This window comes from Phlebotomus papatasi, chromosome 2, assembly GCF_024763615.1.
Source record: "Phlebotomus papatasi isolate M1 chromosome 2, Ppap_2.1, whole genome shotgun sequence".
NCBI lineage: Eukaryota > Metazoa > Arthropoda > Insecta > Diptera > Psychodidae > Phlebotomus > Phlebotomus papatasi.
Window position 1 is genome coordinate 85,276,064 of NC_077223.1, and position 19,212 is coordinate 85,295,275.

Sequence of the window (19,212 nt, forward strand, 5' to 3'; positions counted from 1 at the left end):
CGAGTGGAAGACAGTTGTCTACTGTGTAAGCCTGAAAAACCGTGTTCTTTAGTCGAAGGGCTGTAGAAAAGGATGGGGCCGACTGCAGTTTCCTGATTTATATACTCTGTGAATGTGGGAAAATGTAGGACACAAACCACCTTTAATTTGTGCAATGATTCCCTCACCTTGTGGAATTGGAAGTCCCTTAAATGTCCCCATGAATTTTTGAAACATACGGAAACCTAAATCATTGCTTAGGGTAGATTGGGGTAATGGTGCTTTCCAATTAGAAATTATCATGTTGTTTTTAGCACTTTACTGTTCTCAAGTGTTTCTGCATTATCGATTTTTGTGTTAGTTCCTATATCGCTATACTGTTTTCCCACTCCCCGCCGTGTTCTCAAACCAAAAACCAGTGACAGGAACCAACGCAAATTAAAGTCAAGTGTAGAAGTGCTTGAGAACAGTTATGTACTGAAAAACATGTTCACTTTTCATTGAAATAGCACTATTATTCTATTTAAGTATTTTTCAAAGAATATTTAAAAAAATTGTTCACTAATTAAGTAAAATTATATAAGGGTTACGGCGTTATCACACTTGCACATTAAAATTTTAATGTGATTCACAATAATTGTCGCTTGTGAGCGTCCAAATATGTCATTTGTGTCTTTGAGTCACTTAATTTTTTGGGTTTTTCTATTTATTGATAAAGAAGTGGACTTGGCCTGCAAAAATAAGTTTAAATTTACCTAAAGCATAAATATTTTTCACATTAAAAAATTAAAGAGAAAATCGCATTAATTTTTTGCATTAATGCTATAAATCAATTTATATCAAATTTTGCGGGCCAAGTCTACCTTTTTATCAACAAATAGATCAAATTTTGAATATAGAATGATTCAAACACACAAATTACACATTTGGACTCTCACCAGTGACAATTAATGTGAATCATATTAAAATTTTATTGTGCAAGTGTGATAACACAGTTAAAGAACAAATTTATTTTATGTTCTTGAGAAAAAATATGTGTTGAATCTTGTGTCAATGTTTCAGCTTGAAGAAATTGTTCTGAATTACCCCAATCTACCTTACTATAGGTTGTGAATATATTATGACGAAAACTAAACTGATTTATTATTAAAATATAAAATAAAGTAAGCACTATTTGTTTTTCAGTTGTCTGTGAGTTTTTGCTGAGAATGGCTGATTTAACTAAGTGCTACTCAGAATTCATCAAGATTGAGAATTTTCTTAATTTTCTAATGAAGATAATTAGATTTTCAATTATCCCTCGTAACATTTTGTTTGGATTTGAGAGATATACGATTATTTATATACTTATATACTACAATATAACGTCATTTATTGCTCTCTCCTACTTCAAAGGAACTATGATGGAAGGATTTATCATCATTGTCATGTTACTGGGTCTAATTCAAGCTATAGTAAAACTTTTGGTACCTTTAAACAATGAAAAAGAATTAAATGGTCTTCTGTTGTGGATTCGAGCACTTCATCAAGATTATTCTTACGACTTCGTAACACAGGCTGCAAGAATTCATTTCAGCACTATTCAATTCGTTATCAAGATATTTATGAAGTAATTTTCACAAAAAAAGAGGCTGGTGAACTCTATTAACAATTTTGAATTTAGAATTATTTTTACAGTTTATGTCGTGGCCGGTGTTGGAGTAATTTCATATGCCAACTATACGGATTTAGTGATACATGCAATTCCTTGGATGTCTGTAAAGGAGAATGAGTCACATATTTACCATTATATTCATCAAACAATAATACTACCAAGTGCAACTGCTATTATTGTAGCCCCCGAATGCATTCTGATAACTATTGGATTTTACTTCATAGGCATACAATATGTTTTTCGCGATATGATACAACATTTAGATGATTCTAATCTGAAAAACAAGAGACAGTTTTTAAGAGCAGTATACAATTTTCACAGTACACTTCTGAAAAAGTTTAAAATTTTCAATGATATTTATTTTTATGTCTTAACAATTCAAGCTGGATCAAGTGCATTCATGGTAGTACTTATTTTCTACGTAATTCGTATAGAAACGAATATCATATTTGTACCCCTTATAATCGCAATTCTTTTACAATTTGCTCTATTGTGTTTCTTTGGAGATCTCATTTATTCAAAAACTGAAGACATATTTACCAATCTATACTTAACAAAATGGTATGAATTTAATGTAAGTGATCAAAATGTTTTTCTAATGATGATGATCATATCCCAAAATCCTTTTGGACTCAAAGCTGCTGGAATGTACGATATTAACATTGTTATGTTTATTCAGGTTATAAAAGCTGGAATTTCAATTTGTGCTATTCTCTATGCATTCACCTAAACCAAAAGGAAGTAAGATAATAACATAAAGCACAATATGACATATAGAATAAAATTAGGTAATTTGGAACCATTTACAATTTGGGACATTTGAGATTTTCTCATTGTTTCAGATGAGCAAGGAGAAAACAAAGACCAGAAATAGAAGAAAAGGACGATTAAGAAGAAAAGCAACAGCTTCTCTTCCTTTTGAATCTCTGAAACAGTGATAGTAAATCTCAAATGTCCCAAATTGTAAATGGTTCAAAATTACTCATTTTACCCTATACTATAAAAATTTGATTCACACTACAGCGCTAAGACCTTAATTAACACCCAGCTTTAGGCACTATTTTAGGCCCTATCGCTAAGATTTGAATGGTAAGTCGGGTAAGTCTTAATCAAGGACCGGATTTTTCTATGGACACCAATGGCAGACGAATCAAGTTTCTGGCACCTTCTGTTTTTAATTCCAAATATTGTACAAGCGGTAGAACTACCACAGCAATATATCTTGATAATAAAATGAGTCTGTATTTGATGATCATGGTGTTAACTTGCCCTGGGTTATCTGAGGTAGTAGTAAAAAATCTCTTGACCCGATTTATCCCAACTATCTCCACACCTGAAGAAGGGGACAAACATCCCCAAAACATAGTATGAAGCTATAGGGTGGAATGAACACCTCTTCGACAGGGAACCCCTATTGACACTTTTGTCAAAATGTTGAAATTTATTTTATGTATCCAATAAAATGTAAGTAATATGGCGATAAGTGTTCAAATTTCGTATTCCAAATGGTAGGGGAGTCACAAAACGGATATTTTATTTTTTTACAAGCTACCCAAGTACCTCCAAAATTTCTAATTAACACAGTTTTATAGGAAATTTACCGCTCTACAACTCTGTGAAAGACATTTTTATCTATTTTGTAAGGAAATATATTTATCGAGCCGTTTTCTAAAAGGTAATTTTGTGATTATTCTCAAAAATGCTGGGGCAAATAGTATCAAGCATAATGGTGCTATTCCAATGAAAAAGTGAACATGTTTTTTTAGTACATTACTGTTCTCAAGTACTAAAAAAGACCATTCTGTTCCCATACGTCATTTCAAGGAAAATAATGAGTAGAGAATATTAATGTTGCTCGTCGACTTTTCACCACTTAGAATTCGCGGGAAAACTCTTGAAAAAACTTGGGAAAACCCGTGGTTGAGGCTAAAGTTGCCAACTCCCAGCCATCCAACTGCATCACGCCACCAAACTGACATGACACATTACTCCCACACTGACTGAATGTCAGATGGTATTGTGATGGGGTGAAAACTTGCACGGAGGGAATATTCGAATTCGGATTTCAGTTGAACTTTTCTTTTGTGTCGGTTCCTGTCATGACCATTTGGTGATTTTTAATCACGGCAAGGACTGGAGAAAATATGAAGTTTTTGTGTAGAGAGAAGAAAGAACTTTACATCTTATTAATCATGATAAAAAATGTAGAAAATACTATGAAAGTGAAAACATTAAATAAATCTTGTCGATTTCCCAACCGAAATCCGAATTCGAATATTCCCGCCTAGCAAGCTTTCACCCGATCACAATGCCATCTGACATTAATTGAAATAACATGTGGGAACAGTCATGGTCTTTTTAGTACTTGAGAACAGTAATGTGCTAAAAAAACATGCTCATTTTTTCATTGGAATAGCACCATAAGATACTATCACATTTTGTTCCGCTTTATTACGGGATTCCGTAAATTTAAGTAAAATACCTAGATTACATATTTTCATAGGAAATTTATTCTTCTACACCTTTGTAAAACACCGTTTTTTTTTCTATCTGAGCGAGAAAAGCGCATTTTAAGCTATTTACAAAAAAAAAAACACACACACACACAAAAGACTGCAAATCGATTGACCAATGCAAACAACAAGCGGCGACACATAGCATTGACGTTTCTTTTCACCGTGAGACATCAGAAATTGTTTCGGTTTTTGTTACTTTTTGCTCCATAGCTTTTGTTACTTTTTACCCCAAGTGGTTGTTTTTAATAAAAGGATTTCTGGAGAAAAGAATCTTTGGAAAATTCTGAAATAGATAGCGGATTCGTATTCAAAGAATATCCAGATAATTTGGAAAATATTCACCAGTGCATCAAATTTAATATAAGTAGCTAATAATTGATATCTTTGCACGAGAAATATTTCAAAAATAGGGCTAAAAATTTCGATATTTTTTATTTTTTTAATTCCTTGTTCAAATTCTAACAAACTTATGACATTGAAGAAGACCTATGGAGGCTATCTATGGAAAAAAATTTAAGCCGCTATCTTATTTACCTTGAAAGATATTGAATTTTAAAATTTTCGATTTGTGACTTTTTGCCCCAGTCTCCCCTACAGAGTAGTGTGTCAATAGGGCCCGACACGAGTTCTTAAAGTATCAGTAGGTGTTGCTTTCACCCTAAAATTAATAAATCCAAACCCAGGTCATAATCCGTGTTTAAATCTTCAGGAATATGACTCGTTTAACCAGTATGACAACGATTGAAACATTGAAACACTTCAGAAAAGCGAAAAATTACGAGTAATAAAAATATCCTTCCAAAAATATCCACGAAAAATAAATAATAACACATAAGGGAAGAGCACCAGCGATCGGCAGTGTTCCTCGGATCGTCAGGTTAATACCGTATTGTTGCTCCAAATAAAATCAATTTAAAAAAAATATTAGGTACTTTTTAATTTTTAATTCTCACAAGAATGCACAGCATTAGCTCAGATTTAATTTATAAAACCAATTTTCCGTGAAACACCTGTGTTCAAGATGAACATGCACGTTCATACAAATAATTTTCAAATTAGGATTTTTTAATCTTTGAGGGATAATAATGGGTTTTAATTCATATCGAACTACTTTTGAATAGTTAAGTTGCCAGGATATTCATCATAAGTTCTCACATTCTAAAAAGGATACGAATAATTCAACACAAAAGTTGGAAAATTTTGGCTTCACCAAGACTTTACAAGGGTTTTCGTTACCCCTACTTTATAAGTCAATGACTTATCCTTATATGATTTAAAGACTATACACAGAAAAATTTTGACTCTAAATTTAAGAATATATAAGATCCTGGGAACTTAAATTGGACGTGAATCCCCGAGGCGTTTAAGTTTAGAAGCTCTGAGCCAAAGAAATGGGCTAGAATCCCTAGCCCTTTCAAGAATATACGGATTTTAGTTTTGGTTAAACTGAGTCATTTTACGAAGTATACAAAACAAGCCTCACTTTAACGGCAAATATTTTAAGAAACTCGGATGTTAAACGATCCTAAACTTTTACCATCCTATTTTCTATATCCTTAACTCTAACTGATATCAATTTGCTACTATTCTAATCAATAGTTTATATGATATTAGGGATTGAAAATCGTTAAATTCTTATTGAAATTAGGTCATTATGCTTAGTGCTAGTGACACTCGTTCATTCACTTCTTGATCAGCATTTTTTCGTCAGCAAAATAATGAATGTGCAATTTTGCAATGACGCATTCGGCATCCTAATGCCTAAGGATTACCAGCGGCCAATTGGCTCCCTACTGCCCAGGAAACAGCGGCTTCTCTTGAAGAAGCCTTAAGACCTAGGGCAGGATTTGAGAATATTTCTGGAGGAATTTTTCCCTAGAGACATTTATTTGCCGGACTGCGGAGGTTGGAAATTTATTTTTAACCTTGGTTAAAACTCTCTCGAGGCACCCCCGGGGGTACCCTACACAAGGGGGCATTATTGCCTTAAGCCCAGTGGCTCGAAAGAGCCGTTACTAGAGGCCGTGAAAACAGCCGAGAGTCAGTCCAAATAGTGGAAGAATTCCCCAGGAAGTTCTCACCAGAGCAAAGGAATAATCTGACGAGATTCGGATTATTCTCTTCCTCTAGCTTCGGCTTTTCAGCTGTTTGATGCCGAAACAACCTGATTAAATTCGTGAGGTACAGAGTACACGTTTGCAATTTCACCTATTTTTTACTAATTTTTTTTAATTCCATTTTTGCAATGCACAGTCGATTGTTATATTTTAACAATTATAGTAATTGCAATAAAAAAAGTAGAATCCCGAGAATCCCCCATCATTGCAAACGATAGAGGGTATCTTTAGTTTTTAACTGCACACCGTAAGAGTGTGGAAGGAAGTTTAGAGATTCAGACGAAGTTAAAAAAAAACACGTTTTGTCTGAGTCTTTTAGAAATAGTAGTAGATAAATAGAAAGAAATTTATTGTAAATATTAAAAATTCCAATGCACAGGTATAGTCATTCGAGGAGAGATGGAACACCTTTTTTATATTCAATACTGCGGATACGTTTTGAATGCGAGACAAAGACGAATCTCACTGGTTTATCATTTGAAGACTCTAAATTTAAGATATCAATATTAGAAATGCCTAGATGAAAATAGTCACTTCGAAAAATAGGATTTAGAAAAAGTTGCACTTTGAGATAATCAAAAAAAGTGAGCGTGAGATGGAACATCCCTAATTTTAGCAAAATATTTATAGTTTATTTTATTAATTTAGAATAGGAGGGAAGTGATTTTAGACATGAACACTATTTCATTGAATTTATTGGAGTTTATTTTATTTTTTCAGTACAAATGCTTTATTTTGTGGAATATGTGGCTCATATACTTCGATGGTAATTTCGCTGAGTGTGTCAAGTCAGTCTTACCGGAAATTTAGGGAAAATAATTTCTAAGATTTACTTGAAAAGATTTTGAAGAACATTGATCAAAATTCACACCGGAAGTGTTGCCAAAACTATTAAGTTCCATCTCTTCTCGACCCCCATAGGCTAGGGGAAAACGCGCTACCTTCGGACGATTTATGCTTCGCACAAGTCATTTTTTTCAATGTGTTATAAATTAATTTGGCCAAATATAATATCATATTTTAATAAGTGGTGCAATACCTCAAATTTTCAGAAAAGAGCTTTGGGTGAAATCCAAAAGGAACATAGAAAAAAAATTAAATTGTCCGAAGCATGAGTCGTCCGAAGGTAGCGCGCTTTCCCCTATAAGCAAACACAAAATACCAAATAATATTTTTGGGCTTATATTTTTAACTAAATATGGAGCATGTCTCTTAACATTCGATCCGTGGTACTCTTTCCTTATTTTAGATTTGCAATTTGTTTAATGTTATCACTAGGGGACATTTGGGACACTCTTTCGTTTTTTTTTTGATTTTGAGGCATTACTTCAATTCAAAGAGTCAAGAAACTCTTAGAATTTTATCCCTCAAACGAACGGGTAAGACCGCCTCCAGGCGGTCTTCACAAAAATCACATTTACAGCGACAAAAAAGGTTTTATTTATTTAAAAGTGCTATAGTGTCCTCGGTAATAGTCTTATAAACATCTCTTGAAAGTTTGAACTCATTTTGACTCTTCGTTTTGTTGCTATTCCCAGTTTTGTGTGACAGGTCAGAGAAGAAGCAACAAAAAATATTTGTGCAAAAAAACTCATTTCCAATTTCCATAAAAATACCGATTTAAAGTTACCATACTAAAATAAATTTATTTTTTTTACTGAAAGATATGTCATTCTACTTTGTATATTTTATTTAAAAAATTTGAAAAAACTAAAAATGTGAATCTTAGAAGCAAAGAGTTTCAAAAAAAAAAAAAATATAATTTCTCACCTAGCGCCTAAATTAAAAGAGGTAATAAAGAATGGATTGTTTTTTCGACTTTATTGGATCATATAATTATCCTAGAAAACATTGTTTTAGTTAGAACTTTTTTCGCATATTAAAGAAAACACCGTTAGAGGGTTTTTATATCGAATCACAATTAAATTTAAAGCTATACTTTTTCTCATCTTTAAGATTTTAATAACGGGATGTTTTATGAACAGCCAAGAGGATTGTAATCAGTGGATTTTATTTGGTAAAAGGACAATCAAACCTGCTGGTTCGCTGGTTCTCCTTTTCAATAATGCCTTTTATTCGTTACATTTTGAACTATTTGTACCGTTCTGTGGAACTGCCATGCCAGTTCCAAATACAATTTTATTTTAACTTTTTTGACGAAGACAGTTGCCTGCTTGATTTAACGGCCAAACGTCATACCAAATTTCTTGCAAAAGGCTTTCCTCCGGAAAAACTCAATTTTCTGGACGATTTTTTATATTTTTGCACTAAACTGTTGTCCAGTCTTTGGTATTTGTATTGTTGGTGTGGAATTATAGAAATTTTAGTGGAAAAATGACGGAATCAGCGCAAACTGTGAAGAATTGCATCACGCTCAGCGGTTCATCAACAATCATCTGCGAATATCTCAGTAAATCCATGGAATCTAGTAATATTTTATTAGAGTGAGTTCTAGAGGGTTTATTTTTGCAGATTATGGCGTGAATTCCATCCTCTTCCAGCGAGGAATCTACCCACCAGAATCTTTCTCCACGACTCAGCAATACGGTTTAACAATTTTCATGTCAAAAGACGAGAAAATTACAGAATTCCTGAGCAAGGTTCTGTCTCAGGCACAAGAATGGATCACGAATAACAAGGTGGAGAAGATCTCTTTGGTCATCACGAATGCCCACACTAAGGAGACTTTGGAGTGCTGGGATTTCAAGATTGACAGCGATCGGGAGAATATTTCCAGGGAAAATGGGAAGGATACAACTTCTTCCAAGGATTTGAAGAGGATTCAGCAGGAAATTCGAGATGTCATGAGACAAATTAGTGCCACTGTGTCTTTTTTGCCGCTGTTGGACTGTGTCTGTTCCTTTGATGTGCTCATTTATACGCTCCGGGACATGGAAGTCCCTGAGCAATGGGACAATACTGAGGGTGTTTTTATCCAGAATGCTCAGGCAGTTCAGCTGAAATCTTTCTCCACTGGCCTGCATAAGATGACCACGATTGTTAATTACAAAATGAATTTGTGAATTTTCCAGCTTTTCCCAGTTTTTCCAAAGTTTTCGTCAAGTTTTCAAATACACGTCAAAACTCAACGAAGAGGTCTTTTGTTTGTGCTTTGGCTTTGTGAAGATTTCCGGAGGTTTTTTCAAGTGAAATGGGCAGCGGAGGTGATGTCTTGGTACCCCCACCGTGTGATTATGGTCCAAATCTTAAGGTCATTCCCAAGAATGACCAAATCAAGGAGTTGCAAACAATTCTCAGGGATAAGTGAGGTTATGGCACGTGGGAGGATCCGGAAAGGATTTTCATGGGGGATTTCTTTTTGTGCAGGAACACCACAAGGAGTGATTTTAAGTTCTACGCTGATCGATTGATTCGGCTGGTGATTGAGGAGAGTCTCAATCAGCTTCCTTACTCTCCAATAACTGTCTTAACGCCCACGGGAGCCAGCTACGATGGGCTGAAATATCGTTCCGGGAACTGTGGGGTGTCAATTGTGCGATCCGGGGAGGCTATGGAACAGGGTCTGAGGGATTGCTGTCGTTCTATTCGCATTGGAAAGATTCTGGTGGAGTCTGATGCGGAAACGCATGTCGCCCGGGTGGTTTATGCTCGATTCCCGGAAGATATCTCCCGGCGACAGGTTCTGCTCATGTATCCCATCATGTCCACAGGGAATACAGTCATCCAGGCGGTCAATGTGCTCAAAGAGCATGGAGTTCCCGAGGGATGCATCATATTGTCCAATCTCTTTTGCACTCCAATGGCTGCTAAGACAATTGTTTCTGCCTTTCCGGAAATGAAGATTCTCACCTCAGAGCTCCATCCCGTGGCCCCCAATCACTTTGGACAAAAGTATTTTGGTACTGATTGAAGATTTCTCTTGGTTTTCTTGTCTTTTTTGTACGAGATTTTTTAGGTTATGTTTTTATCGAGTCAGATTCCGGGAATTGAAAAAGTCTTTCCGGGAATTGTTTATTTAAAAGAACACCCCAAATAAATAAAATGTAAAATTTTAGCTTCTCTAAGCCTCTCTAATTAGTCTTTTTCCTGTTTTATGTCTACGGCGGGGATGTAATTCGTGTCTATCAGGCAGAGATCCTTGTGCCGCTTCAGGATATGATTGTGCAGGGATTTTCTCCGTACGATTTTGAAGCAATGCGGGCAGGGCGTAGGTTCTCGCTCTTCACAGTGTTCTCGCATGTGTTTCCTCAGGGCATTCTTCCACGGGAAGGTCTCATTGCAGATCTCACAGGAGAGTGGCTTCAAGCCTCTCTCGTGGATCCTCATGTGACTGACTAGAACGGCTTTTATCTTGAAAGTTCTGGCGCATCTTGTGCACTGGAAGGGTTTGTCGGCGCTGTGAATGGCTAAATGTTTGTCCAGATTGTGCTGATACTTGAATTTCCGGGGACAATGTGGGCAGGCAATTATCTTCTCCTGATGCACCTTCACGTGCTGAGTGTATCTACATTTGTCCCTCATGACCTTCCCACAGTCTGGGCAGTTGTAAAACTGCCGGATTCGCGGCTTCTTCTCATGAATCTGCCGGACATGCCGATGCAGATGAGATTTATCTGTGAATTTCTTCTCACAGAGATCACACTTGTGCCTCTTCTCCCCATGGATGGCCATGTGGTTCCTCAGGTAACTCGGAGTCTTAAAGGGTTTGTGGCAAACCGGACACGGAAACAGACATGATTCCACATGGATCTTCCTGTGACGGTTCAGCCCTTTCCTGGCTGAAAACGCCTTGAAACACTCCACACATTGGTACTTTTTCTCAATGGGCGGAGGTATCAAGGGAGGATTTAACGGACAAGGAATGGAAAAGGTCAGTTGAGGACTTTCCGGAATTGCATTATCACAGACAGGGACTCCCTCCTCTTCCACATCCAAAATTTCCTTCTTCACTTCAATCCTTTCAGTCTGTTCAATCTCTGTTACCTCAAACTTAACGATTCCGGGCATTCCAGGACACCCAGGATCTGCAACAACACTAAAAAAAACCTCTTTGATAACCAAAATTCCCGGATTGATAAGACTGATAACTCACTTGTATACACAATTGAATTTCTGCTCCTCCTCATCAACTGAAAACTCTTCTTTAACTATTCCTAAATCCAATCCCACGTCCTCAACTTCCTTCTTTATATTTTTAATATCCATTTTATTTGTTTTTGAGGGAGAGCCTCAAAAAAAGTTTGTTTTGATTTTGCACACTGAAAAAAATTCGACGGTATCAATTGCATGCAAGTAAATTTGTCTTGCCATTAGCTGTGTGAAATGCATTACGTTTGTAAGGTATATGTAATGTAGGGCTATTCAAAAATTAACTGAAATTCTTGAGATGAGAGCCGAGGTGAGCCGAGTTATATGCATTTCCTCGGGTAGGGGAGACTGGGGCAAAATGTGTCAAAACGAAGATTTCAGTATTCACTGTTTTCTAAAATAAAAGAGACTGAGGCTTGAAATTTTTATTATATGTAGATAGCCTTCATGAACCTTCTTAACTTAACCCTCTAACAGTGTTTTTTTTAATATTCGAAAAAAAAGTTCTAAAACAATGTTTTCTAGGATAATTATGATCCAATAAAGTCGAAAAACCATCCATTCTTCATTATCTTTTTTTAGTTTAGGCGCTAGGTGAGAAAATATAAATTTTTTTGAAACTCTTTTTGCTTCTAAAATTCACATTTTTAGTTTTTTCAAATTTTTTAAATAAAATATACAAAGTAGAATGACATAACCTTTCAGTAAAAAATAAATTTATTTTACTCAGATAACTTTAAATCGGTATTTTTATGGAAATTGGAAATGAGTTTTTTTGCATAAATATTTTTTGTTGCTTTTTCTCTGACCTATCACACAAAACTGGGAATACAGTAGTGTCTCGCTATAGTCCATATTTGGTTTCAAATTTGACACTTGGGTCGCACTATAGTCCATGTAATTTTTTAAAATTATCAACGATTTTTAGTATTGAAAGTGCTCGACGACTTCCACTTTCTTTGCGATTGTGGTACTTATCCTTGCTCTCTTGATTGTGGATCACAATTATCACAACTACTTAATAAAGTTTGCCAAAAATATTAAAATAATTATGCATGTCGCATACTAAAAAACATAACCTAACTTAAAATCAGTGTTTTGAAATCAACGGTCGATAAATTGTGGACTATAGAGCGATGGCCTATAGCGAGACTCTACTGTAGCAACAAAAAACGAAGAGTCAAAATGAGTTCAAACGTTCAAACTTTCAAGAGATGTTTATAAGACTATTACCAAGGACACTATAGCACTTTTAAATAATCACTAAAACAAGGTGAATTATTGACCAGTTTCTTGTGGGATGTCCAGGAAGTGCTAAAAAAGACACCCAGCTCCTGCTTGCAAACAGATTCCTCAAAATATTTCACACAATAACACTTTAACACACATTTCTCTCAACACGATGTCATTGCAGACACATTAAACTTTCTCAAAAGCATAAAAGATACTTCCTGGACAATCAGAATTCACCAAAATCAAGAAGAATAGGTAAAACTTCCCTGAAAACAATCTCCTGCCCTGCCAAATGTCAAAATTATCGGCCATATTGGAAAAAATGTCGCTCCCGCTTGGAATTTTGTTACAAGGTTGGTGTCAAAAACAAATGGCGGGCCTTGGCGGGATAACCTTACATTTGACCTGTAGACTTTTTGGGGACGAGAGTACCCAAAAAGTTTGAACAAGTTTTTTGAAAATTTAAGAAAAAAATATTTTTCGAATTTATGCAATCTGTAATTGTTAATTGTCATACTTATTGGCCCCGAGAGGTTTTTTCTTATTCTGGTCTAGAAATATCAAAAAAGTCACAATATCTGCAAGGAAGCAGAAAATCGAAAATTCACGGTGTTTGACCAAAAATATCTAAGCTCAGGAGTTAATTAGGATCCTGCAAAAAATATCCTAGATTTGGACATCCTTATAGTTTGTAATCACCGACAAGAAACGGATTTTTATCGATTTTAGATAGTCTAAAAAAATTGTTGTTTCCATGCGTACCCAGAGTCCCAAAGGAGACGAAAGCGTTAACCGTTTCAGACGCTTTCTCAGAAATTATTTCACACTGTTTGTCCGTCTGTGCATTTTTCCGACTATCCGTCCGTGTGCCCTAGACACACTTACGGCTTAAGCCGAGAAACGATTTAGTGGAAAATTATAGAAATGTAGTTTAATGATTTATCAAATATAATTAAGCTAAGCCGTTTCTCGGCTGATCCTCCGGTCTGTCGAAGCCCTTACTAAGCCTAGAGCCTGACGGAATTATGCACATACAATTATGCAATTTTGCCTACCATTGGGAGTCAATATGTTAAACAATTTTTGAGATACGCCTCAATGTAGAATGTAGACTAAATAGTCGCTGGAAATTTGAAGAGACTATGCTTATTTTTCAGAATAAAACTTTAATTTTCCTTATTAAGGTAAAATTTTTAAATATTCTAACAATTTATTGAAGGATTTTTTGAAGGATTTATTGAAGCCAAAAATACTGTTTGTTAATGCCTTTCTTGCCAAAAGAAATCTCCTGCGGATATGCAAATTTTCTCGATGCATAACGGCCTCTACACACTAGAGAATTTTATATCTATATTGAAGTAAATTTCCTATGCATGTGTAGGAAAAACACTTCAATATGGACAAAAATTTCTCTAGTGTGTAGTCGCCATAAGGCAATTTTGCGCGTATTTTTTCGGTCCCGAAAATGTCCATAATCCCGGAACGAGTGTAGATATTGAGATTTGGGACCTTCGATTTCAATCGATTCAATAAATCGGTTGAGAATCGGCAAACGGTAAATTTTATACTTACTTTTTTTTTTTACTGGAGTTTGTGGAGTTCAAGCAGTAAAAAACTATCGAATCCATCGAATCCGACTTTTTTGAATTCTTCAAGGTTATTTACAAGACGTTTTACATCTACGTGACGTTACGTTCGGTCTGTGGTTTCTCGTCCAAAAATGTTTAAAAAGGGGCTTTCAATGGCTATTCAAATAGTTTTTGAACTACTCATTTTGCCATAAAAAAAAATCATAATTTTTTAAGAATTAAAAAAATAAAATTTAAAAATAAAAGTTCTTAGGGTAAGTGTGCCAAATTTCGGCATAGTTGCATGCAAGCGCCAAAGTCTCAAGTTTGAAATGTAATATTTTTAATAAAAATTGATTTTTTTAATTCCTTCTTCTTAAGGAGTGTTGCTTGGGACCTTGTAAACCGTTTATCGTCTTTATTTACTCTAAAATCATTCTTAATACATTTTAAAATGAATAAAAATGTAGAGATAGATTTGGTGCCCTATTTCGGCCACCTTATTTCTCATAGTTCTTTGCCCTTAGGGAATTCTTTCAATGACTTTTTCACGTCATCTCGTTTGTCGAAGCTACATTTTTTGTCATTCTTTTGCATTGTATAATCTCTAGAGCATGTAAAAACTAAAAATTCATGGAAATTCGAGGAACAAAAAAGGTGGCCGGAATTGCAAGCTGTCCGGAATTTGGCACACTTACCCTATATAATAATATTTCGTGTGGTTCATGTGGGCCAATTAGTGAGAGTTGAAATAGGTAAATTTAACATCAAAAAAGAGATGACAAAGCGTCCCAGCTTTGTGGAAGAATACCAGTATACTGGTTTATTACCGATTAAAATTAAATTTATCCACAAATCGGAAAACAATTCTGAACTAAAAAATTAGCTAAGAAGTGTGCATTTTAGCATGTTCCTCTTATTAGTAACATACTTACACGTAAGTGGAAGGGATATCCGAGAAAAATAAATTAATTACGATTACTTTATCAATTCATTGCCGATTGAGACTGATATAGTCGGATAAGAAATACCAAGACCTTTCCAAAAACTCTAAATTAAACCAAATTGGTTAAAAAATGAGATCTCCAATGTGATTGAACTTTGACCTTCAAAAATTCAAAATGACGATTTTTCCGGTCATAGGTATGTTTGGACGAAATGTTCACCTATAAGGGAAGAGTACCCCGGATCGGAATGTTAAGAGGCATGCTCGATATTTAGTTGAATACACTATGCAACACGGTTTTTTTAACGGAGATCTCACATGGTACGTTTGATAGAGTCAAGTCCCCTGATTAAGAATCTGGTCTTGGTTTTGCTCCTATACGTAACAATTTTTTTTATTAATACTTTTATATTTTTTCTGCTTTGCCTTACATTATCCGTTATATCTCAGGTTCTAGTGAACGGAACTTGAAAAGTGTGGGTGCGTTGGAAAGCTCATTAGTCGAGCTTAAATTTTGATTATTACAAAAAACCTTGTAAAACCACTCCTTCGGGGTGTAAAATTGAAGTTTCTCTAAAAATTACCAAAAAAATGGTCCTAAAGTGAGGTTTTAAAAATTTGTATAAAATAAACTAAACAAAATATTAAAAATCCAATGATACCAGGTGATAGGCCACACTTAGAACTACAATTTTGTTCATCTGAGACATCGGGCTCCGATCACTCTAAATGCCTCATTTGTTGGTTTTTGTCATTTTCCAAAAATATGAAGTACCTATTTTAGAGCAAATTCCCTAAACATTTCTGAGAAAATATCTTTTAAAACTTATGTGAAACATACATAAATGTGGAGATTCTTCTTTGAATTGATCGGGGGACCATCAACATGATTTTCATTTACATTCCCAATCAACCCTCGTTAAAAAGCTTTCAATTTTCCTTTAAGTAATTCAATTTTTGTTTCTATTTATTTCCATCCATCCATCTAATACTATTTCTAGTAGAGGCTAATTTTAAATGAAAGTGCGATCTAAAGTCATTGAAATATATTTGCGAAATGATCGCTGATGCGTTTTCTATCTATCATAAAAAGCATTCTAAAATGAATTTAGGGGTTTCTTCTCGCGGTTGAATGTTGATTAGTGATATTAATGAAAATCATGTTGATGGTCCCCCGATCAATTCAAAGAAGAATCTCCACATTTATGTATGTTTCACATAAGTTTTAAAAGATATTTTCTCAGAAATGTTTAGGGAATTTGCTCTAAAATAGGTACTTCATATTTTTGGAAAATGACAAAAACCAACAAATGAGGCATTTAGAGTGATCGGAGCCCGATGTCTCAGATGAACAAAATTGTAGTTCTAAGTGTGGCCTATCACCTGGTATCATTGGATTTTTAATATTTTGTTTAGTTTATTTTATACAAATTTTTAAAACCTCACTTTAGGACCATTTTTTTGGTAATTTTTAGAGAAACTTCAATTTTACACCCCGAAGGAGTGGTTTTACAAGGTTTTTTGTAATAATCAAAATTTAAGCTCGACTAATGAGCTTTCCAACGCACCCACACTTTTCAAGTTCCGTTCACTAGAACCTGAGATATAACGGATAATGTAAGGCAAAGCAGAAAAAATATAAAAGTATTAATAAAAAAAAATTGTTACGTATAGGAGCAAAACCAAGACCAGATTCTTAATCAGGGGACTTGACTCTATCAAACGTACCATGTGAGATCTCCGTTAACAAAAAAAGTTGTGAATTTGTTGCATAGTGATATATAAACCTCAAAATACTATTTGGTTGTGTCTGCTAATCGGTATATTTTAGTGATCCTAACTGCGCATTTGAATTTTAAATGTTTACAATAAATTAATAAAAAATAGATGTAATTGCAACTATGTACTCTGTACCTCGGATCGTCATGAATTTAATTAGGTGCCTCATGAAAAATTGGTTATATAAATTAAATCTGAACTAATGCGCTGCACTTTTTGTGAGAGTTAAATGGTAAAATTAGCTAATAATGTTTAAAAATTCATTTGAATTGGCGCACAATATGGTAATAACCTGATGATCCGAAGAACACTGCCGATCGCTAATGCTCTTCCCTTACTACTTCTAAAATATATCCAAAAATGAAAGAAATATTAGTGCCGTTTTCCGAATAAATCAAAAAAGATTGTCCGAGATAATACCCACTTATGGAATAGCCATCGAAGACCGGAAGTTTTCAGCTCCACTGCTTACCGTTTCAGCTCCAGAAATAAAATTAAAACTTTTATTGATTCGAGAAATTTCGTTATATTTGAAATACAAATTCTGCCTACAAAAAGGAGTTTTCCATTATATGAAAATCAAGGTGAAGATCATTGTTATAATGCTGGTAATTCTGGTAATTAACAATATTATTGCTACCTATCTTACATTGTTATGTTTTTAAGTTTAACTAATTATTTACAAAACAGAATACCGTTTGATTTTTAATGCATCGTAAAAGCCTGGTTCATCATGGTTCAATTGAATTGAATAATTCCATAACTGGTAAGATCTATTTAGTAGAGATTTATTTTGAATCTATTTAGTAGAATTAAGGGCAATTAATCCATCAGTTTCTTTTTTAAATTCTGCGGTCTTTGTGGCCCTGCATAGCTGCTCCTAAATTGGGAATCTTCCGTAACGAGATTTAACCTCTAATCTGAGACCCGTGTGACGTGATTATCATAATTAACACTGTCCAGTCTGTCCTGAAGCATTTTATGAGAGGCAAATAAACAACTCTTTTAAATATGTACACATATTTATTATTACCATGACTGTTAATAGTAATTAACATTATGATACATTTTAACACATTTGCACAGGCAGTTGTGAATTAGTAGGAATTTTTTTGCAGTCGTAAAAAAATAATGAAAGAAATTCTTTTAGCCATAATATCCACCACCCCATCCTCCATATCCTCCTCCGTAGCCCCATCCTCTCCTGCGTCCCCATCCGCCTCCCCATCCACCGCCCCAGCCACGACCGTAGCCACCGCCCCATCCACCTCCGTAGCCTCTGCCATATCCTCCATAGCCTCCCCATCCTCCACGATGAGCAGATTCCGCAGTCTTGAAAAGTTCATCAGTAGCATCAGCAGGATCACTGACCACAAGGGCAGCAGGCTGAGCTGCAGAGTCCTCAGAAGCTGGGAAGGCAGCAGCAAAAGCCGCAAAGCAGCAAACACTCAGAGCTATCACCAACTTCATCTCGATAACTTCTAGCTTTCACTATCACTTCCAATGATAAAAAAAATACTTCTCTGATCGATATTTTACGTTCGACTTTTGAATGAGTTCTGAGAGCGTCTTAGAATTTGACGAGCCTTTATATTGACGAGGAAGAATTCTATTTAGCACATGGGGATTTTTTGCTATTTCTCTGCTTGGTCAAATACTAACACTTTTGGGGATGACGAACTACTGGTTGGAGTTGAAGAGGGTGGGGTTAGGCTTTTGTGTGAACAAATTAGCAACTTTATCGAGAATTCCCATTGAGAATCACAGAGTTCCGTATATAACAATAGATTTTAGATTCTCATTTCAGATGAACTAGACTTAAAATTAGATAAAAATATCCCCCAGTAACATTTTCTTACAAAATTAGGAATTTTGGGTGGAGTAATTTTAATTTTATTGCAGTAAAGATAGCAGTTACTTTTAGGGTAGAATCACATTGACAATAAAATGCTCGCCGTAGCCTCACCGTATTTCGTTAATTTACGCATTTTCATTGCAATTCTTACGCAAATCCTCAATTACCGTATTACCTTATCTCATACTCGGTAGCATTAAGTGAAAATAATATAAGAAAATTGAAGAAATAAAACGAAAATTCGATAAACGATGAGTAAAAAAAACTGTAAGAGAAATTAATCGTACATTTTTTTTTTTTCAAAAAAGAATTTTGAAAAGTTTTCAAAATATATTTTTTTAATAACTACGAAATATTTAATGTATTCTTTTCTTAAAGAACAAAATGAATTCTTCTTCTTTTCCTAAATTTTATTACATTCATTTAAGCAAATATGACATTTTTCCAATAAAAACATTTCGACTGAAGTATATTCTTATGTAAAAATTAATTTCATACGCATATCTTAAAGGAAAC

General features: G+C 34.8%; 5 protein-coding genes across 5 annotated transcripts; 3 read left to right on the forward strand and 2 right to left on the reverse strand.

The window, feature by feature from the left end:
• The first annotated feature begins 1,187 nt into the window (after window positions 1–1,187).
• On the forward strand, window positions 1,188–2,363 carry LOC129801068 (odorant receptor 94b-like). The gene is made up of 2 exons (XM_055845827.1): window positions 1,188–1,588; window positions 1,643–2,363. The coding sequence occupies exons 1-2, from the start codon at window positions 1,188–1,190 to the stop codon at window positions 2,361–2,363; spliced, it is 1,122 nt and encodes a 373-aa protein (XP_055701802.1).
• A 6,073-nt stretch (window positions 2,364–8,436) lies between these two features.
• On the forward strand, window positions 8,437–9,353 carry LOC129804837 (mitotic spindle assembly checkpoint protein MAD2A). The gene is made up of 2 exons (XM_055852477.1): window positions 8,437–8,676; window positions 8,739–9,353. Exons 1-2 carry the CDS (start codon window positions 8,601–8,603, stop codon window positions 9,287–9,289), a joined length of 627 nt encoding a protein of 208 aa, XP_055708452.1. The 5' UTR covers window positions 8,437–8,600; the 3' UTR covers window positions 9,290–9,353.
• A 59-nt stretch (window positions 9,354–9,412) lies between these two features.
• Window positions 9,413–13,049, reverse strand: LOC129804835 (gastrula zinc finger protein XlCGF64.1-like). Its single transcript, XM_055852475.1, has 2 exons — window positions 11,320–13,049; window positions 9,413–11,262 (listed from the first exon to the last, which is right to left on the reverse strand). The coding sequence occupies exons 1-2, from the start codon at window positions 11,430–11,432 to the stop codon at window positions 10,302–10,304; spliced, it is 1,074 nt and encodes a 357-aa protein (XP_055708450.1). The 5' UTR covers window positions 11,433–13,049; the 3' UTR covers window positions 9,413–10,301.
• Window positions 9,418–10,297, forward strand: LOC129804836 (uracil phosphoribosyltransferase homolog). The gene is made up of 2 exons (XM_055852476.1): window positions 9,418–9,530; window positions 9,594–10,297. Exons 1-2 carry the CDS (start codon window positions 9,418–9,420, stop codon window positions 10,135–10,137), a joined length of 657 nt encoding a protein of 218 aa, XP_055708451.1. The 3' UTR covers window positions 10,138–10,297.
• A 4,938-nt stretch (window positions 13,050–17,987) lies between the features above and the next one.
• Window positions 17,988–18,311, reverse strand: LOC129801069 (neuropeptide-like protein 32). Its single transcript, XM_055845828.1, has one exon. The coding sequence runs from the start codon at window positions 18,309–18,311 to the stop codon at window positions 17,988–17,990; it is 324 nt and encodes a 107-aa protein (XP_055701803.1).
• Window positions 18,312–19,212: the final 901 nt, after the last annotated feature.